This window comes from Panulirus ornatus, chromosome 45 (genome assembly GCF_036320965.1).
Source record: "Panulirus ornatus isolate Po-2019 chromosome 45, ASM3632096v1, whole genome shotgun sequence".
Lineage (NCBI taxonomy): Eukaryota > Metazoa > Arthropoda > Malacostraca > Decapoda > Palinuridae > Panulirus > Panulirus ornatus.
In genome coordinates, this window is record NC_092268.1 from 5,270,011 (window position 1) to 5,296,326 (window position 26,316).

A 26,316-nucleotide genomic window follows, 5' to 3' on the forward strand; every position below is an offset into this window, starting at 1 on the left:
CTCCATTAATCAAAAGTCAGCCTCAAACAGATGCAGTGAGTTGGAGGTACCCAGGGTCATTTAAGACACCCCACTATTCACTTGTTCCAGACGAATTGTTCTCATAATGCTGGTAGATAAAGCAGCCTGAAGTACAAGCACACCAACAGTACAGGGATTAGGCAATAGGGGAAAACTTCACACTGTTTGTGGTTGACTGCCGATGGTTGTATCAGTGGTGATGGAAGCTAACGTGCTAATGTTGATGGATTTTAAGTGCCCTTGATGATCCTTTGTAGGACATTAAAGGTCTCGTACCTTCATGCTGTTTGGTCCTGAAAAGTAAGCATTCCATGATTCCAATGACAGTATGGAGGTGTGTGTGAGAGGAGAAGTCTTAGAGTAAATGTGAAACAAAAGTTGTAATGAAATGCAGCAGGGGAGAAGGGAACGAAGCAGATGGCTCGAGTGCGAGTTGTAATGAAGTGGATATGTTGGAAGTGGATTGCTTTAGGTATTTAGGAGTGGACATAACAGATAGAACCATTGGACTGCAGTGCGAGAGTATGTTCAGTTACTGGGTGCATTGAGTGTGTGGAGATGTTTGAAGGTCGAGTCTTGGACCTTGAATATCAAAGAAAGGAAGAGGGTAAATGTGTTGGAAGTGAAAAGGAGATTTGTGGTGTGCAGTGGGCTGAACTTGTAAGAAGAAATGTAATAAGCTCAATTTGATTAAGGAAGCTGATCAGGGAGTGCTGAAATGATTCATACATATGGAGTGGATGAGCAAAGATATGCTGATTAAGATGATCTGTGTGTAAGAAGTAAAGGAAGCAAGGGGAGGTGGGTGAGAGCTAGAATGAGATGAAAGTATGGAGTGAGAGATGCTTCGTAATATTGGGGCCTGAACATTCAGTAGGCTGAGAGGCATTCATGAGAATACAATGAATTGAATCAGTGCTGTATATGGAGTTGAGCTGCTGTTCATAGGCTGATCCAGGGCAAATAAGTGGTCGAGGTAAACCATGGAGTAGTCCCTGGGACTTGGGTTTGGATGGTAGGAGCTGGTTTCAGTACATAGTACACAACATATATGGTAAACGAGTACATTGGAGCCCATTGTTCTTTTGTTTCTAAAGCTGGTTTGCTAAGGTCAGAAAGGAATTAATTATACTCACTATTTTACAACTCAAGGACCCCTTTTTTGAGACTCCTGCAGCTTTAAGGCTGCACTCCATGCAAGATCAGGGAGCTTTCATGTATAATGCTTTGAACCAATCAGAGCCTACTGCATGCAATCAAGCCCCACACTCTGTTTCATGGTTTACTTGACTGCTTCAGCCCACTGACATCATATGTATCTCAAGTACGCATCTCAACCCCATGAATACTTGGGCCCTGACACCTCAAAGCTATCATCGTGATCTTTGCTTTTTGCTTCATCCTTCCACATATGACAAACACATTTTCCATCTGTTTTTCTTTAAGTGTCCTCTATACATATCCAAGACTTTTCAACACACTGTGGTAAGCAATCTCATTCAGACTAGACATGCTATCATGCCTTGTATAATGAACTTTCCTCATGTCACATATCTGCAATTATTTCATTTCATACACGTCCATTATCTTGAGGTTAGGGCCCAGGACTCACTTCCATTCAACACTTTCAGGACAAAAATTCCCTCAGACATAACCTTCTTTACCCTGATTGATACTTAACCCTCTTCTTTGCATAAACTCAGGGAACTGATGATCTCAGCCCCCCATCTGTACCTTATGTCAGTCCCATGGTTCCATCAGCTGCTATGTACACTCTCCTAGGTATCAAAATCACTCGTATTGATTTTATTCACTTATCATTACCGCTGGAGCAATTTCTATGAGAGTCCTATGTTACCCAGGTCCTTTCCTAAGGCTCCTGCAGCCCAACGTGGCAGTACTTACAGTAGTAGTTAAATAAAGATGCCTTTGGAGTGGGAAGTTCTTAGTGGAGGCAGTATCCATGATAAAGCCTTGCTGAAGGAGACACTTCATTTGCAGTGTAACCTCAAGCAGGTGCAGTCAGATATATACTTGCTTGCCTTCAATCCATTCCTAGTGCCACCCTCCCCATAGGAAACAGTATCAATACCCCGTTTCAGCAAGGCAGCATCAGGATAACTGACAAAAAAGGCCACATTCGTTCACACTCAGTCTCTAGCATGTATGAAAATGTACATTTGTATTTATGTATACATGTGTATGTGTAGATGTATATGTAAGTGAATGTGTCTTTTCTTCTGTTTCCTGGCACTACCTCATTAACACAGGAAACTGCGATGAATGGACTGAACCAGGACATGTGAAGCATCGGGTAAACCATGGAAAGGTCTGTGGGGCCTAGATGTGGATAGAGAGCTGTGGTTTTGGTGCATTACACATGACAGCTAGAGACTAAAAGTGGCCTTTTCTTTTTTTTTGCCTGTTTTTCTGGTGCTACCTCACTGAAGTGGGGGTTAGCGATGCTGTTTCCTGTGGGGTGGGGTGGTACTGGGAATGAATTGAAGGCAAGCTAGTATGAATATGTACATTTGTATATATGTATATGTCTGTGTATGTATATGTATGTGTATGGGTGTTCACTATCCCTGGGGATAGGGGAGAAAGAATTCTTCCCACGTATTCCCTGCTTGTCATAAAAGGGGAGGGAACTGGGGGCTGGAAATCCTCATCTCCAGTTTTTACTTTTCTTAAAGAAGGAACAGAAGAGTGGGGTGGGTGAGGATTTTCCCTCTATGGCTCATTCCTCTGTTCTCAACACTACCTCGCTAATGCAGGAGATGGTGAATATGTACGAATGGGTGTTCATGTATACATGAGTGGATGGGTCTTTCTTCATCTGTTTCCTGGCAATACCTCGCTGACATGGGAAACAGTGATCAAGTTTGATAAATAAATAAGTAGATATGTATATTCTGCTGCTTGATAATGTTAATCTGTATTTTATGCTATTCTTGTCCTATTATGGTTGATATTTTTAGCATATTTTCTTTTGTTTGGCAGGTCCCCCATCGGTGCACTCACCTCATCTTGTGCACAGTGGTGGTAAAGTAACAATAGCTACTTCAGGTGCGCTACAGCCTGTAGTTAGAGCGCCATCTGTAGAGTCTCTGTCTAGTCACGAACAACACACACGTGCAGTTGTCTCGCCCCACCCACGAGAAGGTTAGAAGCTGGTCATCATCTTGTGTATCTGATTTGTACAATTTTCTATCTTAAAAATGTTGGTAAACAGGAATTATTGTAAATGAATTGTTTTTTTGCTTGTCAGTAATTGGTCATTTTTGGAGACATTACGATGGAAAACGAGTTAGGTTGTCAGAAGGGAGAATGTCTTCTTTGATGGTTTATAATTTGACAACCAAATCATTATAGCCTCCACATAGTGATCTTTAAACAGGTTTTCAAACCCAATTCTACTTTACAACCATCGTTGATTTCTCTTTGTCTCCTCCCCTTACTCCTGCTTGTTTTGCCTTCTCACATTTAAGAAAGATTAATTTTATATAGAGCCAACAGGAGACAACTGCATAGCTTGTGTGGCAGTGACATTAACACATTCAGGTCTTTGGTTTGTTTTAATTGTGGCTGTTGAGCTTTTAAGTGTGGATTTTTGGTGTAGATATTGAAGGTAGTGTAGAAGTTTGGAAGATTCTGCATGTCACCATGCTCAGTGAAAGAAATTATATTTTAGCTTAAAGTACAACCTTGCCTAGTCATTTTCCATAAGATAATTTAATGATCATTAACCTCGAATAAAGCATTAAAGTTCTTATCTGTTATTACTGGGCCTCACTGGAAGGAGTGTAAAGGATTTATAGGAATGTGTATGTGTGTGTGCTTGTCTGAGGGAGGGAGAGTTAATCTCACTTTCCTTGGTCACTTTCTCTCCTCCTTAGCCACTACCCCAAGTATTATTACCTCCCTTCAACATAGTAGTAGTTCTGTATTATTAGTACTAATATCAATATTTTCCTTAGCAGTGTGTTGCATGTAATTCTTTGTTTTTATTTATGGTAAGGGAATTGAACTTTTAGGACCCTGTCAGTTACCTTTGATCATGCAGTAAGTAATGAAAGGGTAAGAGAGATGTGTGGAAATAAAAAGAGTGTGGTTGAGAGAGCAGAAAAGGGTGTGTTGAAATGTTTTGGACATATGGAGAGAATGAGTGAGGAAAGATTGATGAAGAGGATATATGTGTCAGAAGTGGAGGGAACAAGGGGAAGTGGGAGACCAAAGTGGAGATAGAAGGATGGAGTGGAAAAGATTTTGAGTGATCGGGGCATGAACATATAGAAGGTGAGAGGCATGCAAGGAATAGAATGAATTGGAACAGTGTGGTATACCGAGATCGACGCACTGTCAATGGACTGAACCAGGGCAAGTGAAACATCTGGGGTAAACCATGAAAAGGTCTGTGGGGCCTGAATGTGGACAGGGAGCTGTGGTTTTGGTGCATTACACATGAGAGCTAGAGACTTAGTGTGAATGACTATGGCCTTTTTTGTCTGTTTTCCTGGTGCTACCTCGCTGAAGCAGGGGGTAGCAATGCTGTTTCCTGTGAGTGAGGAATGGGATGTATTTATGGAAGTAGTGATGGCTTGTGCAAAAGATGCATGTGGCCTTGAGAAAGGTTGGCAGATTAGAATGAGTGATGGGTGGTGGGATGAAGAAGTAAGGTTGTAAGTGAAAGAGAAAAGGAGGCGTTTGGACGATACTTGCTGGGAAGTAGCACATATGACTGGGATATGTATAAAGAAAGGTGCAAGAGGTGAAAAAGAGGGCAAATGAGAGTTGGGATGAGAGAGTATCATTAAATATATAATGTTCTCTGCATTCTTTATTTGTTCGTATAGGATGACAGTCATCCACCACTGTACAATGTCAGACTAACTTGGGGAGACCCGGTCTGATAAGAACTTTTTTTGGTGCATCTTATAGCTTGTTATATCAGACCTTCATTGGCTATATAATTGTTAATTGTCCAGTATATCTAATGATTGTCCAAAGTCATTTGTACTTGGGATGGGCACTCAGTACATGTGCTGTATGTACTTTATCTGTAAATGTGTATGTACTGACTGGTATGTACGGTAATCCAAGAATCCAACACTTGATATATTATTTATTTATTTATTTTGCTTTGTCGCTGTCTCCCACATTAGCGTGGTAGCGCAAGGAAACAGACGAAAGAATGGCCCAACCCACCCACATACACATGTATATGCATACACGTCCACACACGCAAAAATACATACCTATACATCTCAATGTATACATATATATATATATATATATATATATATATATATATATATATATATATATATATACACACACAGACATATACATATATACACATGTACATAATTCATACTGTCTGCCTCCATTCATTCCCGTCGCCACCCTGCCACACATGAAATAACAACTCCCTCCCCCCGCATGTGCACAAGGTGGCGCTAGGAAAAGAAAACAAAGGCCACATTCGTTCACACTCAGTCTCTAGCTGTCATGTATAATGCACTGAAACCACAGCTCCCTTTCCACATCCAGGCCCCACAGAACTTTCCATGGTTTACCCCAGAAGCTTCACACACCCTGGTTCAATCCATTGACAGCACATTGACCCCGGTATACTACATCGTTCCAATTCACTCTATTCCTTGCACGCCTTTCACCCTCCTTCATGTTCAGGCCCCGATCACTCAAAATCTTTTTCACTCCATCTTTCCACCTCTGACACATATATCCTCTTGGTCAATCTTTCCTCCCTCATTCTCTCCATGTGACCAAACCATTTCAAAACACCCTCTTCTGCTCTCTCAACCACACTCTTTTTATTACCACACATCTCTCTTACCCTATTACTTACTCGACCAAATCACCTCACACCACATATTGTCCTCAAAACATCTCATTTCCAGCACATCCACCCTCCTCCGCACAACTCTATCTATAAGCCACCCCTCACAACCATGTAACATTGTTGGAACCACTATTCCTTCAAACATACCCATTTTTGCTTTCCGAGATAATGTTCTTGACTTCCACACATTCTTCAACGCTCCCAGAACTTTTGCCCCCTCCCCCACCCTGTGATTCGCTTCCATGTTCCACACGCTGCCAAATCCACTCCCAGATATCTAAAACACTTCACTTCCTCCAGTTTTTCTCCATTCAAACTTATCTCCCAGTTAACTTGTCCCTCAACCCTACTGTACCTAATAACCTTGCTCTTATTCCCATTTACTTTCAGCTTTCTTCTTTCACACACTTTACCAAACTCAGTCACTAGCTTCTGCAGTTTCTCCCATGAATCAGCCACCAGCGCTGTATCATCAGCGAACAAAAACTGACTCATTTCCCAAGCTCTCTCATCCACAACAGACTGCATACTTGCCCCTCTTTCCAAAACTCTTGCATTCACCTCCCAAACAACCCCATCCATAAACAAATTAAACAACCATGGAGACATCACACACCCCTGCCACAAACCAACATTCACTGAGAACCAATGACTTTCCTCTCCTACATGTACGCAAGCCTTACATCCTCGATAAAAACTTTTCACTGCTTCCAACAACTTGCCCCCACACCATATACTCTTAATACCTTCCACAGAGCATCTCTATCAACTCTATCATGTGCCTTCTCCAGATCCATAAATGCTACATACAAATCCATTTGCTTTTCTATGTATTTCTCACGTACATTCTTCAAAGCAAACACCTGATCCACACATCTTCTACCACTTCTGAAACCACACTGCTATACTGCTCTATACTTACTAGAGCTCTTAGTAGTAGTACACTTTTACAATATCTGTACAGTATTGTAATACTTATGGGGGTAGAAGTGATTAATGGTGATGGAGTTGGAGGCGTAGCTGATTTCTTTCCCATTATACTGTAGTACATACTACACTTCTGTACAGTTCTGTATTACAATACTTTTAAATCTCCACAACTTAATACAATGTTTACAATGTACTGTACCATACAGTCGTATTTTTTAATTAACAGCCTCACAAAGACTCTAAATTGATGAGCCTCCAAGAAATCCAATTTCAGTTTCCTCCAAATTCTTGACAAAAATTAACCCTTAGAAGCCATGATGCTAACAGTAAAGTCAGTATGAAAGCAAGACACCACAAAAATGTCACTACAAAAGAAAAAAAGTGAATTTTTAAAAAGTATCACAAAGGACAGCATGTGGGTTAATAGGTGTGGATAGTTTGGGCAACAAGACAAGACTGCCCCAACACCTAGAGTAGCTAGAGAAAAAAACTAGTCTGAATTAACCTGTTTGAAACCTTTGTTCCAATGTTAAAAGTTTCTGTTCTGCTGCATCAGTCATCATTTTCTGGGTCTGTTGCCCAGCCACTATTTTCAGTAATTTCTGTACTTGGTATTATGGGGATTTCCCCTTAATCAGTAGCATCTAAGACATCTAGAATAGTCCCATCTGAGCTCTTCTGCTCTTTGATCATTTTGCCTTCAATGCTGTAGTCGCATTGTACTTATGATCCATGTGTTTGTGACTATGTGTATGGTAGGGAAGAAGTTTTGTGCTTATATATATATATATATATATATATATATATATATATATATATATATATATATATATATATATATATATATATATATATATATATATATTGCATGCTTGTGTGTGTGTAAACAAACACACACACACATTTGACTGCCTTGTGTTATTCCACAGTGTTGCCGCCCATGTCATTAAGTAGTACAGTCATGGCTGCAGCACCAAGCTACTACCATGAGGCAGCCCCACCCTCACCCACAAAGTACCATGAAAATGGTCATGACACATTCTCAGACTTTGTGACACTTGTCTGTCAGGAAGCTCAGAATACACAACACACACAGGTAAGGCATGCTTCTTTTTAACAATACTGTTAGACATTGAAAAGTGAAGTTATTCACAGAAGCCAGTCGAGAGGGTCATGTCTTCAGCTTTATAAGGGGAATATTTTAGTAATCTAATTAAAAAAGTAACCTCTGTTATCAGTGGTTTTAATGTTGTATTCAGTATTTTCATAAACATTTGTCAATCTTGGATGGGACAGTATATTTACCAAAATCAGTTCACGTTTGGTTATATTCCAAAACCCTTGCAGGAGTACATGTTTTATCATAAAATATTTTCGTGCCTATGCCTTGTCACTCTTTATGTACAGGTTTTTGACATGCTTGAAGTAGTCTTTTCCATATGCTAACTTTCATATTTTCCTGTATGTAGTTATTTTATATACAGCACACAAGATCTCTAGCAAACCCAAAGAATGAGGATTTTATGAATAACTGAATATCTGAAAAATAAAGGACAGGCAGTTTTGATTTGTGCAATTTTTGGTCATTAATTTTATTTTTACATGAACTTGTTCATAAACAATCGTTCTGTGATATTATGTATATTAATAAGAATTTACTCATATTTGTTCTATTCCTTGTGTATTATATGTTTTTATTTAATTATTTGTAAAACACTTGCCTACCATAATGAAAGAAAAGCTTTACCATGCTATGCACCACCTATGCATAGAATATCAGTCATTATAATGCTGAAAATTACAAAATAAACTGTAAGTTTGTATGGTGTGAACCAGGGCATATGAAGCGTCTGTCATAAACCATGGAAAGGTCTGTGGGGCCTGGATGTGGAAAGGGAGCTGTGATTTCGGTGCATTATACATGACAGCTAGAGACTGACTGCGAATGAATGTGGCCTTTTTTTGTCTGTTTTCATGGCGCTACCTCACTGAAGCAGGGAATGGCAATGCTATTTCCTGTGTGATGGGGTAGTGACAGAAATGAATATGTACATGTGTATATATGCATATGTCTGTATATGTTGATATGTATATGTGCTTGTATGGGCATTTATGTATATGTTTGTGTATATGAGTGGATGGGCCATTCTTTATCTGTTTCCTGGTGCTACCAAAACAGTTACTAAGTATGATAAAATAAATATACAATTGTATTTATTCATACTTGCTCGCCTTCGTTCATTCCGGAGCCACACATTCTCTACCCGTCATGTGTAATGCACCAAAACCACACGTCCCAAAAAAGTTGAATTTTTACTCAAAAATTTCAATGGTTCATATCCCCTTTTTTATGTAACCATTCATCACTGTTAGTATCATCCACATTGACCAAAAAATGTTGATACCAGTACTTAGGCAAAAGTTGTACATCACTTCTTTACATCTAAACCTTGCTTCAACTCTCAAAGTTACCTTCCTGACTACTCTGTCCATAAACATATTTAATGGAAATGATGTCATTGCACATTCCAGATGCTGACCCATCTTTACTGGAAACCAGTTATCCTTCTCTCTCTTTACTCACTCACATACCCCATTTACTAAGTAAAATCTTCTAATTGCACTTATTGGCTTTTTCCCATGCCATATATTCAAATTTTTTTATCCAAAAATACCACAGAGTAAAGAGGGTAATGTTGTATAATCTCATTGAACATACTTGGAATTAGAATTAAATACTGGAGATGAAAAAATGTATGGAACCAAGAAAGTCTCACAAAATGCGTGACAGAAAGCCTTTTAAATTGGCTTACCCAAGTGGGATTTCTGACAGATAGTTTGAAGGAAAACTAATTGAATGATGGAGGGTATAGAAAAAGGTAGACTACAAAAGAGGTAGACAGATCTGTGAGAGAACCAATAAAGGTGAGAGGTATTACAGATGAATAAGCTACGGTAGTGATTAATGGAATGTGTAGCGGAAGCAGTTGTGGTGTGAGGGTGTAGGTGTAAATTGAGATAATTTTTTGCTTAGTGAATGAAAGTCACACAGGGTGAGCATCTAGATGGTATGATAGTGGATGCATCAGTTCACTTTAGCTCACTGACCATGAATATATGTGTGAGTCAAGATGTACTGATATGCAATTGATCAAACACATGTTAACGGGAACAAAGCATAAATTTCATAAATTCGTCTTTTGATAAGCATGCGAATGTATTTAATGTTTGTTTTACTTCTTCATGCAGCAAGCATCTCCACCGGGGGTTGCTCGCAGTCCAACAAAAATTCAGGGAGGATACTACACGACTGGTTCAATGCTTCCACCACCACCACCACCACCCATGGCAAGACCGGTAGCTATCATCAGATCCACAGGTACACATTTTTTGTTATGCTATTGGTATTGTCCTTATATTGTACCATTTATAATTACATATAAAGTGCCATTACGTCAAGCTGTTCATTATTTAGATGGGGCTTCTTGTGCAATGATATTGAGAATTAATCATAGGTAAATGGTACATAGCATTCAGTAGACATTGCAATTTGTTTCTTAATTTTTTTTCATACTATTCACCATTTCCCACGTTAGTGAGGAAGAGTTAAGAACAGAGGACTGAGCCTTTGGGAGAATGTCCTCACTTTGCCCCCTTCTCTGTTTCTTCTCTTGGAAAATTAAAAATGAGAGGAGAGGATTTCCAGCCCCCCGCTCCCTTCCCTTTTAGTCGCCTTCTACAACATGTAGGGATACACAAGTGCATGCACATGAGTAGGAGAGATGGCCAGAGAGCGTTACTGGACCACATGCCAGCTGACAGGCATGCGAAAGAGAGACACTTGTCCTTCCTTTCTTGGCATAATGAGATATCATGAACATATGTATTATTATATAACCCCAAGGACACCTTCATGAGGGGTTCCTGCAGCTTCAAGGCTGCATTGCAGCCAGCAGCAGGGAAAGAATGGACTCCATTGCATTTAGAAGTCCTTTGACAAGGTTGCATCCTGATGATACAACCTTGCTGAAGGTGACTTTTCACAGGCAGCATGACCACAACCAGATGAATTCCTGCAACTTTGTATATTTATACAGTGTTGGCAAAAAACATTGTTCTTTCTCTCTCCATATACTTTCAAAAAGGCGATATGTGGCTAAGGTTTATTGTAGTTACAAGCATATGGTGTTCTCAGGGTGAAATTACCATACACGTGGTTTTTGAGACAAGTGTTTACCAACAGTGTGAGTGCCAGCAGACTGCTTCAGTGTGCTTTGGGCTATGTCAAGGGGAGAATGTCCTTTCTCTACTCTTCCTGGCTGCCTCTTTATTTCTTCCACCTTTGCTTCAGGATGGTTGGCTCTCACCTTTCTGATGAGGAGAAAGCCAGAATGCTTGCCAGGAAGCAAGAAAATGTGAGTTTAGTGAGATTTCTAGTTACACAGGGTGCTCAGAACACACGATCAGGCAGCTGCTTCCTGCAATACCTCATTTTTGCCCCGCCTCATTCTGGAGATCAAGACCCTGTTGATCCAAAACTTGAATCTAAGATACTTCAGGAACCTTACCAGTTCCATGCCCAGACATCTTGCCAAAGGAGAGATAACAAAGTACTTAAATGCAAGTGTGACATCACCTTTGAAAATGTATGAGGAGGTGAACAAGGTGTTTTATGGACACCATTTGTATATTTATTTTCTTATACTTGATCGCCTTACCTTACCTTATCTTCCTGCCCCAGGAGTCCCTTCTGTCTTTATGAGGCTCCTGCAGCTTTCAGGAAACTGGCCACATCCACTGGTCAAGACTGCAGGTGTTGTGTGTCTGTCTGCAGAAAGTGCAAAAGAGCAAGGGCTTGGTGGCTTCACAGCAGTTGCATTGTGGGCATGAAGGGTCATGGGATATGTTGAAACCATTTGTAGTGCTGAAGTAAAAAGTAAACAGGACTACTCATTTGTCTGGGGAGTGCGGTTTCTTATGGGCATATGTTTTGTGGGTTGGAGTTTTAAGGCCGAGTTAGGAGGTCATTTGTATAATGCTTGCTGGGTTATTTCACTGTATTTGTTTGTCACTGTTCTTTCTGTTGGGTATGGGCAGATCTCTGAATAGAGATTACTGAAGTGCTTGGGAGGCAGATATAAGACTAGAGTTGAGTTATAATGAAATTTGTTGCAAGCTGTTTGCTCTGGTACATGACACCTAAACTGGAATATGCTTCCAAGATCAGGTTACCACACTTCAAAGAAGTACAAAGGTCTACATGAGAGAGTCCATGGGAGATCAACAAAAGTGTTACCACAATTTAGGGAACCTAGCTACAGAGAAGGGCTGAATATAACAGAATTCCTCAACATAAGGAGAGAAGAGTACGGGATGAACTTCACTCATCATTCAAGTTTCAAAATCAGCTTGTCATTAGTAGGTTAGTGGATAATTGGAACAGACTAAGTGTTGCAATGGTGAATTCTGGCAGAACAAAGAATTTTGAAAGCTGATGGTAAAGGTAATGAGATCGGGGCCCCACGGTTGTATGAGTGAAAACTCTCTCCCTGTTCTGTATAACTAGGCAATGACATACGCGTGTATTACTACAACATAAGTGTTGTAGTAATGCTGTTGCTTTGAAGGTAAGTACCCTTTTCTTTATTTACATATCAGATATTTCTTTCTAGTTAATATACCCCAGTGCATTGTTAAAGGTTCTGTTGATAAAGTATCTGTGAAAAACTTTGTCTGCCTCCCCATACATTTTCAAAGGCGATGTCACACTTACATTTTAGAACTCTTGACACCTCTCCTTTGGCCCTGATTACCACCTGCAGACGTGGAGGCATGGAAGTGGTATGGTACCTGAAGTATTTTAGGTCCATATTTTGGGTCCATAGGGTCTTGATCTCCTGGATGAAGTGAGGCACTGATGAAGTGCAGCAGGAAGCAGCTGCCGGATCATGCATTCTAAGCGTCCAGGGCGCATAGAGATCGCACATGTACCCTTTTTTCTTACTACCAGGCAAGAATTCAGGCTTTTACCTCCTCAGAAAGGTAAGAGCCAACCATCTTGAACACAGATGGGAAAATACAGCAGCCAGGAGTGAAATTCCCAAGATGAAACGTTACCCAGAAAGAACATCCTTTCCTGAAGGTAGCCTGAGGCACACGTAGGCAAGTTGCTGTTGCTCACACCATTAGAAACGCTGGTCTCAGCAACCATATGTATAACAATTTCAACCTAAGAACGTGATATGCTTGTATCCACAATGAATCTTAGCTGAATGTTGCCTTTGAAAACATTGGGGTGGGATTTTTTTTTTTTTTTTTCTTTTTTTTTCAGACACTGTGTATTGATATCAGACTTATATAATGCAAGGCATCAGTCTTATGACTATATGAATTTTAAATTGAGAAAATCAGTTTAAAGCTTTCAAACTTTCCTTCTGTGCAACACTGACACCTGTCCTCTGGCAGGGCCATTCCTTCTTCCTGCCCCTATTTCTAGGTGATATGTCAAGGTTTCTTAAGAACAAGTTTCAGGTTTCCACCATAACAGACCCAGTATTAGTGAATTGTGTATGCAATACAGGGGCAGATGAGTACTTTGATTTTAGAATTTAGTTCATATAGCAACTACCATTAGTTGTCATTACATACACACCACTTTTCAATCGTTACTATCCTGCTTGTTTAGTTCTTTTTGGGCATTATCTTGGGAAAGAAATCTTGTCAAGAAGCATAAAGGAAACTTAGTTTTTACTGTCTAGGTATGACTTTTTTTTTTTCCCCCCAGAGTACCACCCACATACTCTATCTCCTGCATGATGGAAAAGGTGACTTAAGACAGGCAGGAGAAAGGGGAATGAAATCTTCAGTATTGTTCATTTTGAAAATTAGGAACAGATGAGTTGGATATTTCCTCAAGGGCTCAGTTTTCTGCTCTTGAAGCTTCCTCAATGAGGTGGGGAACAGGTAGGGAAAAAATGTTTTAATATGATTAATATGCCATTTTTTCCCCTCAGCTGACTTGGCACACAGTGGTAGTGTCTCACCAGGTCCAGTTTCACCACCACATTCAGCTGCCGGCAGTAGTGGGGATAATGGTAGCTCTATTCTGCCTGATGTGTCACCTCCTGACCGTAGGGATGATGGCCTTAGTCCACCACCCCCAGCCACATCAGCACCACCAGTTTCACAGGTACTGAGAGGCTCTAAAGACACGTTTGAATTTCCTTTTAATTCTGTGTTTTATGTGGTTGCTGTATTTGTTTCTAAGTAAATTCAGAACAAAATTACTGAGCATCCTTTTTTGCTTATGTAAAGCATTACTCTACTGATGATACTTTAGAGCATATGCAGTTAAGTTTGGAAAATCAGTAAATTAGTTTACCTTGTTGAAATTTAGGTCGTCAGTTCAAGATTTTCTACCTTGCTCCAATAAGCATCAGTACCCACTTGTTCTGATTTTTATTTACTTTGTTGCCTTGTTGCATCATGATTTCACTTTACTGAGGCCAAAGATAATTAAGGGTGTATTAATGAGTACACAGACATCCATGGATTGCTTGTTCAACAGTATTATACACTGCTTTTAAGAATGGGAGATACACTGTTCCTTTATTCAGACACTAATGATTTCTTATGCAGAGAACATTTATTACTTTTCTTGGTGGAATTGAGGCTAAGTTTATCAATTTGTTGCATAGTAAGTATACTAAGTTTTTTAATCTTGAAGAGTGCTGTAGAACAAAAGACAATAAGTTTTTTATATCAGGTAAATATTATTGCATTTTTTGTGAATTTCAAGAAAATCCATTTTGAACTGCAACTTATTTATGTATGTAATAAAGCATAACTGATAAAAACTTAAGTTCGTACCAAGAAAAGTTTGGCAGAAGTTCTTTGTGTAGCAACTATTTGTATTAGTTTTTGTTTTCCCCACTCACCTTATAATACAAGGTAATGTGAAAACAAACTTGCCTGGAAATGCTCTTGTGTCTGATGCAGCAAATTGCCTTTGGATGATTGTCATGGTTTGGGTAACAGTAAGAACTACATTTCAGATGCCTTATGGAAAAATTATTTCTATTTATTTATTATGCCCAGCTATGATTTTTAATATTTGGTAACTTTTTGTTTGAAAATGTGCATTCACCCTAGACTAGATATTGCTGTGTGCCTTCAGCATGAAGTCTTTTTGGACCGTCCATTAGTTATCAGCAGTTTGTTATTATTTGTTAATAAATAAATTTTCAATGTTTTCAACTTAAATGAAGTATATAAGCCACTGCTTTATGCTTCATAGGCTTATGTACTGGATTTCATTTATCTTCTGTAACCCTCAGAGCTTTTAATGAATGATAGTGTTTAGTTGTCCAAGCAGAGCATATAGTGAAACATTATTTTTAATTGATTTCAAATAACTGATGGGCGGTCCCCATAGATGTTTGTGTGTGACGCTAGCTTTGGAGGTGTGCGTATGTATCGACAGGACGGTCCACTGCGGCTAGCCATCACCAGCCGCCATGATCCCCCCTCTCACTCCTCACACCACCACCACCACCACCATCAGCACGGGCAGGTGGGTCTTGGCTTGATGTTCATAAGTGTAGGCATGATGGACAGCAGATCTATATGATAGTGACAACTGTCATATTGAATAGGATTAACATACTATGAGGAGTTAGCCTTGATCACAGCATGGCAGAGTATGGTATGAGCATTAGCTTCTTCACAGGGTGAACAGTGTAAGACCGAAATAAAAATGAGTTAGTGCATGGCTAGATTACATCAAATATGGGACTGATGAAACAGTTACAAAGTACTGTAGAAGAATACAGAATATACTAGTCCTTCCATATTTTGCAACAGTTAATGCACATGCAATGAGTTAAGGAACTTTTACTTTGAAAGTTTTATTTGCTTTAGACCAGGTAAGCAGGTTGTAGATTTTAAAGTGTACATTAAACTTGTCCAGATCAGCCTAACTGTAGAGTTTTCTCATTTAGCTACAGATAACTTAATATTTCAAAACTTATGAAGCAACAGAATATGATTGAATAGGAATGAATCAGTAGAAAAAGAAATGCACTGCACATCAACTGAAACACCTGTTGGTGGAACTGACAGAAGACCCTGAACAGTTTTTGTTGTATGGTAAAGTTTGTAGCATCTCTTGGCTGTATCATACCTTTCTCCAATTAGCAGTCAACTCCATTCTTACCTTGCTAGCAATTATGTAATTGGGAACTAATAGATTGGTAGAGAGTTAGATGTGCATTTTGTGGTGGATCTGTACCACTGAAAATTCTTTGCTTACATACATGAATAGAAATGCAGTACAATCTTAGGGATAAACAGTCTGTAACTGGGTTAGGTGATACTGTTTCAGTTTGGCCAGGTGGATGATAACCAAGAGCAGAAAGCTTTCACCAGGTTTGAACATACTGAAAATCTATTAGGTTTGAATTAGAGTATTATATATTGCATGATGTCATGGCTACATAGTATTGGAAATCCACTGGTCTTTAGTAAGGCTCTTTGTCACTGTTTGGATGTTATATTCAGGCCTTTACTATTCAATCTGATACCTTGAATACCATAAGAGACCCAGAAAATTTGAGAATTGTTTTCCATTAGCTCTGCTGAAAAGAGCTTTGTTATAAAAAATGATTCAAGAATCCCTCCTTTTGAAATACCTTCGTCTGATTAGTTGCTCTTTAACCGAGTGAACTCTCGGAAAAGTTTTGGATTATCTTTTGCTTTTCCAACAATACTTCTTTTTTTTTTTTTTTTAAATCTCCACTCGTGCACACACACACAAACATATATATATTTCATTTTTTATTTTACTTAATCGCTGTCTCCCGCGTTAACGAGGTAACGCAGTGAGACAGACGAAAGAATGGCCCAACCCACCCACATACACATGTATATACATACCTACACATACAGACATATATTCTTTCTTTCATACTATTCGCCATTTCCCACGATAGCAAGGTAGCGTTAAGAACAGAGAACTGGGCCTTTGAGGGAATATCCTCACCTGGCCCCCTTCTCTGTTCCGTCTTTTGGAAAATGTACACGTGTACATATTCATACTTGCAGCCTTCATCCATTCCTGTTGCCACCCCACCACACATGAAATAGCATCCCCTTCCCCCTAGTGCTACCGCGCATGCGAGGTAGCATTAGGAAAAGAAAAAAAGGCCACATTTATTCACACTCAGTCTCTAGCTGGTGTAAAGCACCGAAACACAGCTCCCTTTCCACATCCAGGCCCCACAGAACTTTCCATGGTTTACCCCAGATGCTTCACATGCCCTGGTTCAATCCTTGACAGCATGTCAACCCCAGTATACCACATCGTTCCAATTCACTCTATTATTTGCGTGCCTTTCACCCTCCTGTATGTTCAGGCCCCGATTGCTCAAAATCTTTTTCACTCCACCTCCAATTTGGTCTCCCACTCTTCTTCCCTCCACCTCTGACATATATCCTCTTTGTCAATCTTTCCTCATTTATTCTCTCCTTGTTTCCAAACCATTTCAACACACCCTCTTCTGCTTTCTCAACCACACTCTTTTTATTACCACACATCTCTCTTACCCTTTCATTACTTACTTGATCAAACCACCTCACATCACATATGTCCTCAAACATTTCATTTCCAACACATCCACCCTCCTCACAAACCTATCACAACCATATAACATTGTTGGAACCACTATACCTTCACACATACCCATTTTTGCTCTCCAAGATAATGTTCTTGCCTTCCACATATTCTTCAGTGCTCCCAGAACCTTCGTCCCCTCCCCCACCCTGTGACACTTCCGCTTCCTTGGTTCCATCCGCTGCTAAGTCCACTCCCAGGCAACTAAAACTCTTCACTTCCTCCAGCTTTTCTCCATTCAACCTTACCTCCCAGTTAACTTGTCCCTCAACCCTACTGAACCTAATAACCTTTCTCGCCCTTATTCACATTTCCTCTCAACTTTCTTCTTTCACACACTTTACCAAACTCATTCACAAACTTCTGCATCATTCCAATTCACTCTGTTCATAACTCTAGATTTTCCTGTGGTGAGCAACATTTGTAGCCCTGCCTTTTGGCAAAATAGTGGGACCAGTATATGGAAGTAGTTGGTAGGAGCATTTAGACAAGACCATTTGGTAGAAGTAGTAGGTAGGAGCATTTGATAGTAGTAGTAGTATGGAACATTAGGTAGAAGCAGTCAGTAGGAATGTTAAGAATGATATCTGCAAACAATGCACTAGATTTGCCCTCTGCCAGTATCATGTTAAGAGTGAGGCATTAAAGGCTAAGAAGTGGCACTGGAGTCCATGGGAAACCCCTTGAAGCAATTTCAGGAGGGAACAGGCATCAGAGATATAGATAGATAGATTAGCATATAGAGTTCTGTGTTGTACTAAAAGGTATTGGGGTAATACCAATTTCACTAGGTAGAATTACCCTGGTGTGACAGGTTACACTAGCTACCAGTAGATGCATTCGTTTTGGAGTCTTAGTCTTAATACTTTAACCCCCAGTTAGAGATCTTGAGCCTAACACGGTGATGGTATTACAGAATCCTGTAAATTACATTTTGCATGTAAAACATATTAGGTCTTTTGAGTAACTTACTGTGTTAAACAGTCATATAAGTCCAATTTTTGGGGGGAATCATTAAATGTTTTGGCCTTCTTTAATGTCGTAATTAAGCTTCACTTGTCAAGAGGATATCCCTGCAAAAGGAACATTTTTGTATCAAGGTAAGTCTTATGAGTTGGGGTTAACATATATCACCTAGGTCCACTTCTAAACAACCCTTCTGTTTCTGAACTTGAGAAGTAATGTCATGGCACCAAAGACCAGAGCTCATATGTACAAGGTAAGTGTTTTTGCCTTGGAAGGATGACATGTACCATATTTATAAATCAGGAACAAAGTTTGGATGTAGGAAGAATAATTTCAAATATAGGAAAAAATAACTCTTGATACATAAGTGTTTTAAAATATATTGATTCTTTTACTCTGTTAGATTTTTATTGCTTAAAAGTTTTTGGCATGCTGTTTAGCATTAATGGCTTTATTGGTAAGAGTTCTTGCATTCATGTTGGGGTGTCCTCTGTACAGTGTCCTTCTGGTACTTCCATTACTCTTTTTCTTAAAATCATTCATACCCTCATCTCTATCCTCTTGCAGAAAGTCCTCCACATGGCATTTTCATTTAACTTGCATTTTTCCTTCTTTTCATGAACTTTCTCTCCTTTATCAGATATATTCAACTTTCTACAGTACCCCATCATTTACACTGTTTCTTACATAACCTATTCCACCTGGAAGAGGGTCTTCCTAACGTTGAAATGTAAATATACGATGTAAAATAATGGAAAAATTATTAAGTATGCAAATTCTTAGGCGAGTTAAACAGTGGTACATAATTGGAAGTAGACATTGTTGTATGGTATTTGATTATTAATGTGGTAGATGGTAAAATGGATATTGTTTAAAGAAAATATACTTTATATCCTAGTCTTTATCTAGGTTTTTCGTGAATTGCAGATTTTTTCACTGGACAGTTTTATTTGATTATCTGCATTTGGTTTGATTCGATGAGAAAGACTTTGTAAATATCTGAAAAATCTTCCACCTTACATAGGAATGAATTCTTACCTCTTCTTTGTTTGTTATTATTATTAGTAATATAATTATCATTATTGTTATATTGAAACTCGAGGACCTCTTTTGATGTAGGGACTCTTGCACCTTCAAGGTTTCACAACTTTTAGTTGCAAGGAAATATGACTCCTTTGGAGTGAGAAATTCTTTAATTCTGCTCCCTCTTGTCAACAGATGAAGGTATTCTTTGCTGAAGGTGGCTTTTTACTCTTGGTTTAATGTTAACATAGGCAGGTGGAGTCTGGTTAACAACCATTTTTTCCATAATAGGTGTCAGTAAAACTTAGCTGATGAATACCTCAGCACAAGTGTGAACAACACAATAATAAGGATTAGTTTATCATTGTGGTGTAGATGATGTAACATAAGAAATGATAAACTTTCATCAACTTGCAGTGAGGCAATTACAGGAGTCTTCCTGTGGGAGGACTTTGGGCTGATGTAATACCTAGTAAATAAAGAGAAGACTTCAGTCAAAATATTGAAATTTGCTGTACGTTACAGTACAACTGCTCTTAAGTATAGGAACAAAGACATGATTATTTTCTCTTTTCTTTAACAATATGTTGGGCTTGAATTAGTGAATACAACACTAAGAGGCACATACATTTTCAGGAAAGGATCCATCAGTGGGCAGGAAAAAGTTTATATGAAATGTGGATGCTTAGCTACAGTTAAGTTTAACAGTGAATCTGACATTGGCTTGGATCAGTTCTTTGAGATTGGGATGAGTCAATCATATCGTCTTCATTCACAGAATTCTTTTTGTCTCACTTGAGTACTCTGCCACTTCTATTACAATATTGTCTTCAGATTTCCATATTTTCCCCAATAGCATGTATTGAAGTTAGGAGAGCAATATAAAGAGGTATGTACAAGGATAATGTATGAATACAGGTTTTGGTGTTGGCATTGCTTTAGTTGACTCAACTGCATGCAGTTTGGTTTGTGTTAACCATAATCTTGCTTAGATAAACCTTATGTTACAGTAATGAGCTTTTTATACTGAGCATGATGCTTGCTGTCAGGTGGTGAGGTTTAGTTTTCTTGTGTAAATTTAAACCAGTTTATTTTGTATGTACTTCTGTGAATTTTTGAAATAGAATGTCTTGCACAAGAGATTAATGCATCAGCTCTCAATATTGCACTAGAACACCTTTCCATGTCTTTCTTAATGATTGGTAAACTTATACTACAAGTCTGATGAAACCAAGCTCAGCCAGGCACACACTGACCACGCAGGTCTGTTATACTGTCATCCCTTCATCCTCTTATACAGAACATATATACCATATTGGCAGGTTTCTGTGGCTGTACATAAGTATTTTTTTCACTAAAAAAATGTTTTAATGGAAATTGTAGAAACTGAAAAGCTTCATAAGGTCAGCTAGTTCTGTGATACAACAAGGCAATACCATATATTTATTAGAGGTACTTGATTAATGGAGAACTTTATAGCTTTAGTTTAAGGATGAAACTAACTGATTTTTATCAAATCCTTCTGCTAAATGGTATTAAACTGAAGCTAATTACTTTTTATAAATATGAAATTTTTTAAAAATGATGGTACTATCTCTTTACAGCTGTTTACTTACTCCAGTATGAGCCCTGTAAGTGCCATGTCTGGAGTTATTTCCCCTACAAGCATGAGCTTGTTCACATCTCCCGGCACTACTCCTCGCACCACACCTCGATCGACGCCCCCTGTACCGCGATGGAATACTCCCTTCATCAATTTAGATGAAAATATGGATTACACAACCATGTCCACTTTGATGCCCACATTACCAGCTGATGCTACCTCGGCTCAGCTCATTGAGGATGGTACGTTACTCATTTATAAGCAGTACGTTACTTATTTATAAGCAATAAGTCACGAAGTTACTAAACAGTTTGTTGATATGAATGATGGCAATTTACTGCCTTTAAAGCAAAAGTACTAATAGAAGAATGAATGTATAACTTGTGTATAGAGATATGGATAGAAGGTAGTGGTTGGTATGCAGCTAGTGACTAGGGAGGTATGTTACCGGTACTACCCTCCTGGGAATTGGGTGGGTCAGTGAGGGCTGCATAGTGAGCCAGCACATCCATGGTTGTCAAGTTGCTTTCCTTTGACCCAGGTAGCTGTCTTTTCTTTCTGTCTAACCCACATGTGGACTGCTTGTATTCTGTCCACAAACATGCAATCCTAGACAAACACAACTCAAACAAGTTCTTCCTAACTCAAGATTTTTTGCTGTGAGAGCTATGCATTAGCCCTTCCTTTTGGTAAAATGTTAAGAGCAATAGATAGAAACTTTAGGTAGTAGTATTAGGTTGGAGCATTAGGTACAAGTAGTAGGCCAAAACATTAGGTTGACACATTAGATAATAGTTGGTGGGAACATTAGGCCACTGCAAACTGTGCTAGAGTTACCCTCTGCCAGTGGCCTGTTAATTGTGAGGTACTACATGCTAAGAAGCGGCACTGGAGTTCACTAGTCATGGAGATTTTATTGCTGTGGCCACCCCCTTGAGGGAGTTGAAGTTATGAAAAAGTTAGAGATATAGATAGATATGGATATGCTTTATCATTAACCCTCTGACAAAGTTCATTCCAAACTGAGAGATTTCATTCTTGGTATGGTGCACCTCAGGAATACTAGGTTTGAAATTCGTTGAATCGCTGTTATCTTCATGTTCTTGATTATGACGGGGGAAAAAGTACTTTATGGCACTTTATATGGGTTAAGGAAAAGAGAAAATGAAATACAGTGAAGATGAATGACCTTGGAAAAGTGGCCCATGTAGAGAAATAGAGAGAGAGAATGAAAGAAGAATGACATCAGGTTAGAGTGAGCTTAACTTGTGGAATGTAAGGTATTTAGGGAAGTAATGCTTAAGTGTGCAAGTGAAGTACGTGGGATATGAAAAGTGACGTGGATGTACAAGAATTGGCAGAGTGGTGGAATGAGAAAGTTAAATTGTAGTTAGAAAAAAAAATGAATTCTATAGTATAAGAGGAGTGCATGAACAGAATAAACAGAAAAATGAACAGCATACATAGTTCAAAATGCTGTGTGATAAAGTTCGATACATGGGACCCATGAGATGGCACATGCAACCTTAGCCCTAATCATGACCATCTCATTAATACTATATATCTTTTCTTTCATACTATTCCCCATTTCCCGCGTTAGCGAGGTAGCGTTAAGAACAGAGGAGGGAGTATCCTCACCTGGCCCCCTTCTCTGTTCCTTCTTTTGGAAAATTAAAAAAAAAAGAAAAGGGAGGATTTCCATCCACCCGCTCCCTCCCCTTTTAGTCACCTACGACATGCAGGGTATATGTGGGAAGTATTCTTTTTCCCTAGGCGAAGGGAGAATGATTTGGGTGGTATTGCAGTGGAATTTATTAAATAAGGGGGTGACTGTTGTTGACTGATTGGTAAGGATATTTAATGTATGTATGGCTCATGGTGAGGTGCCTGAGGATTGGTGGAATGCATGCATAGTGCCATTGTACAAAGGCAAAGGGGATAAGGGTGAGTGTTCAAATTACAGAGGTATAAGTTTGTTGAGTATTTGTGGGAAATTACATGGGAGGGTATTGATTGAGAGGGTGAAGGCATGTACAGAGCATCAAATTGGGGAAGAGCAGTTTCGTTTCAGAAGTGGTAGAGGATGTGTGGATCAGGTGTTTGCTTTGAAGAATGTATGTGAGAAATACTTAGAAAAACAAATGGATTTGTATGTAGCATTTATGGATCAGGAGAAGGCATATGATAGAGATGCTCTGTGGAAGGTATTAAGAATATATGGTGTGGGAGGCAAGTTGCTAGAAGCAGTGAAAAGTTTTTATAGAGCATGTAAGGAATGTGTATATCTGGGAGTGGATTTGGCAGTGGATGAAACCATGGAAGTGAGTCACAGGGTGGGGGGATTTTTTCATTAACTACACTATCCATAATCCTGAAACATCAAATTACCTCATTTTTACAGAGCGGTACTTTACAACAGTTGTCCACAGTGGAGATGCAACAGCAGCAGCTGCATCAACTGGGCCACAAGCAGCAACGGCAGGTACTGGTCCAGCACCAACTGCCCTAGATACCAGTCCAGGGGGTCATCCAGGTGCACCTCAAACACCCACCAAGACACAGTCCTCATAACCAGGCCAAATAGTAGTATGGTGTGTGTTGTCTCTGATCTCAGGAACAGTTGGGTCAGATATAAAGTGGTAGGTAGGCAGTGGTGATATGTCAGACAATGTCAGAATTAAAAAATACTGAAAAGTGCAAAACTATTGAGCAAAAAGCTATGTGCCAAATATAAACCAAAATGAAATAATTCAGGACAATACTTGAAAAAAAAAATAATATCCCTTTTCTAACTCAATTTATCCTTCGTAGACTTGCATCTTTACCAGGCATACTTGTCCTAGATCTGCATGGCAAAGCTCATGCATGATTTTAGGTTTTATAGCCAGCATAGCGTAAGTGAAATATTGAAGTGGACACCAGACATCTGTTACGTGAATCACAGTGCCAGCAAAGCAACATGCAATAAGTAAAGCAACATGCAATAAGTAAGTGCTTAATTGCTTTTTTTGCAAAGTGAGTAGAATTCATGGTTGTGCATTTTTAGTATCAAAAAAGTTCTTCCCATTTATTTACATCTGTATCTAGGTAACCAAATAAAATGGGATCAGATAAAGTATTATACTATGAGCTCATACAAGTTGGACCAAGTTCAGATGTGTTCAGAAAAAGCCTTTTTCTGAAGACTTTAAAGTTACTTTGTGTGCAACTGAGATTTATTCAAGAGGTGCACAGTTAGTGTATTAGAAAGTCATTCTAAGGGTGCAGAGTTACACAGTGCTCAGAAGGTCATTAGAGAGCGAAGTTGTGCTCAGGTCATTCAAGGGAGTACAAAATCATTCATTACTCAGAAGGAGGTTATTCTTTGGGGTACAAATTTGTGTAATGTGCAGAGTTGTCATTCACTTAAAATTTATAATGAACTTCGATCCTGGTTTGGTAGGAGTGAAATGATTTGTTACAGGAGTTTATTTTTTAAATATGGAGGATACTTAGCTTGTCTGCCGAATCTCCAGCATGCATTCAAGGCTATTAGGGCACTTGTATCCCATGCAGAGGAAATTTTGTTGATGTTCATGTTTATATCCTATATGGAATGTTTCTAACAGGTTCCAGGGCTTTGAGCTACTTGCATCTGTTGAGGCTGTAACCATGGCCCTGGCAGCCAGCTGAATGTACACTGTAGTAGAATAAGGTGCCCCAAGCTTTGTTTATAATTTCTACTTCCAAAGCAGGCACTCCTATTTTTCACTACAGTTCCCTCTTAAGAAATGGTTTTTCCAATTTAATGTATATTAAGTAATGAATTTTCAAGGATATCTAGTTTCCTTGGTACAGGTGAATGACATTAAGAAAAGTGTGTAAGATTTGACCTACATTACCTGAGCTACTTTTGTAACAAAACGTCTCTGAAGCCTTGCCTTTTAGATTATAACTACAATAGCAATACTGAATTGTAAATGTGCTATTAGTGTAAATAACCTCATTTCTGGTGCCATAGATGTATTGGATAAGGAAAGAAAGTGTGTGTGAGAGGAAGGCTTCAGCATCTATCCACGGCCAAGAGCACTGGTTGTACGTCCTAGTCACTCTGGCTGTGAGTTAGGGATAGCTCAAATTCATGTGCCAAAACTATGTCCAAAATGCTAGGGGTGTTCCACAAATTTTAAACTAGAACTAAGTTCATGTGGCTAATATGAACTGCCTTGTATGTAGAAGAAAGTTGCAATTTGAATTTGGTGTTATGTCCAATAATGGCAACAAACACCGAAGTTGAGCCTTTCCCTACATAGAAGAGTATTTAATTAGCAGGAAGAACTTGGTTACTGTACATTATGCAAACACTGGGTGCCGCCACAGTTGTGTAGCTCTGCGTGTTCTAGTTCCGTGCCTAGAGTGATGCCTGCTAGTATTTAGATGTACGCATGCTGTGATACATCAGGTAATTGTAGAGTTGTAGAACCATGACTTCCTGCGCATAGATAGGCAATTTTTACAAAGCCACAATTAGTAAATAGTGTCTTTGGCAAACATTCAAAATTTTGTGAAGCATAAATAAATGCTTGAAGTATCAAAGTTTGAAGGCAAACATTTTGCATATAGCTCTCTCTGGAAAACATCTGCAGAGTAATAAACAACAATAGTTTTATGGATTTGGTGTTACAAGTATACTTTCTGCTTCATGAAATTAGAAATGTAGCCTTCGTAGTTGTAAGCACAAGCACATGAGATTCTTGCAAAAGAGAGGTTTGCATTTGTGATGATTATTGAAGAAATCTTGTTTAAATTTTTACTCTTCTTTTTTAATTATACAGATTACAAGAGGCCTTTCTCATCATTTATAAAATGTCAGACTGTTCGATAATTCTCACAGAAGCATCCTTACTATCTTCTGGGCATCCACAACTAGCGAAATGGACTAAAATTAGAAAGTTGCTGAATTATTCAATAACTTTATCAGACTGGTCTGAGAAATATAAATAGGCATCATCTTTGAATTTAGATGGTGCATCAATAAGGTTTTTGTGAAGAAAAAATGCAAGTATCGACTTTTTGACATCATCTTGAGGTCTCAGTAATGTTGGCCACATTGCCATGTACGTTGACTCTTCCTGAGCCTTAGGCAAAGTATAAATACTTGCCCAGAGTTCATTTATTGCATAATATTCAATACCTTCAAAAGAAGGCTTTGATTCAGGTTATGGTGGTATGGTGCATTATATAACATCTGCTAATAGA

General features: G+C 38.9%; 1 protein-coding gene across 12 annotated transcripts in view; it reads left to right on the top strand.

Annotated features, from left to right (window-relative positions):
- NfI (Nuclear factor I) overlaps nt 1-23,819 on the top strand; it is a 264,071-nt gene extending 240,252 nt beyond the window's left edge. For 7 of the 12 annotated variants that reach the window (XM_071688065.1, XM_071688058.1, XM_071688068.1 and 4 more), the window contains 7 exons: nt 3,025-3,186; nt 7,747-7,913; nt 10,067-10,196; nt 13,831-14,006; nt 15,252-15,389; nt 21,080-21,320; nt 23,480-23,819. In XM_071688065.1, coding sequence (XP_071544166.1) covers nt 3,025-3,186; nt 7,747-7,913; nt 10,067-10,196; nt 13,831-14,006; nt 15,252-15,389; nt 21,080-21,320; nt 23,480-23,649 — 1,184 coding nt within the window. In that variant the 3' untranslated portion in view covers nt 23,650-23,819. The remainder of the gene's footprint in view (nt 1-3,024; nt 3,187-7,746; nt 7,914-10,066; nt 10,197-13,830; nt 14,007-15,251; nt 15,390-21,079; nt 21,321-23,479) is intronic. The other 5 variants (XM_071688069.1, XM_071688066.1, XM_071688063.1 and 2 more) reach the window with 2 other exon arrangements.
- Nucleotides 23,820-26,316: the final 2,497 nt, after the last annotated feature.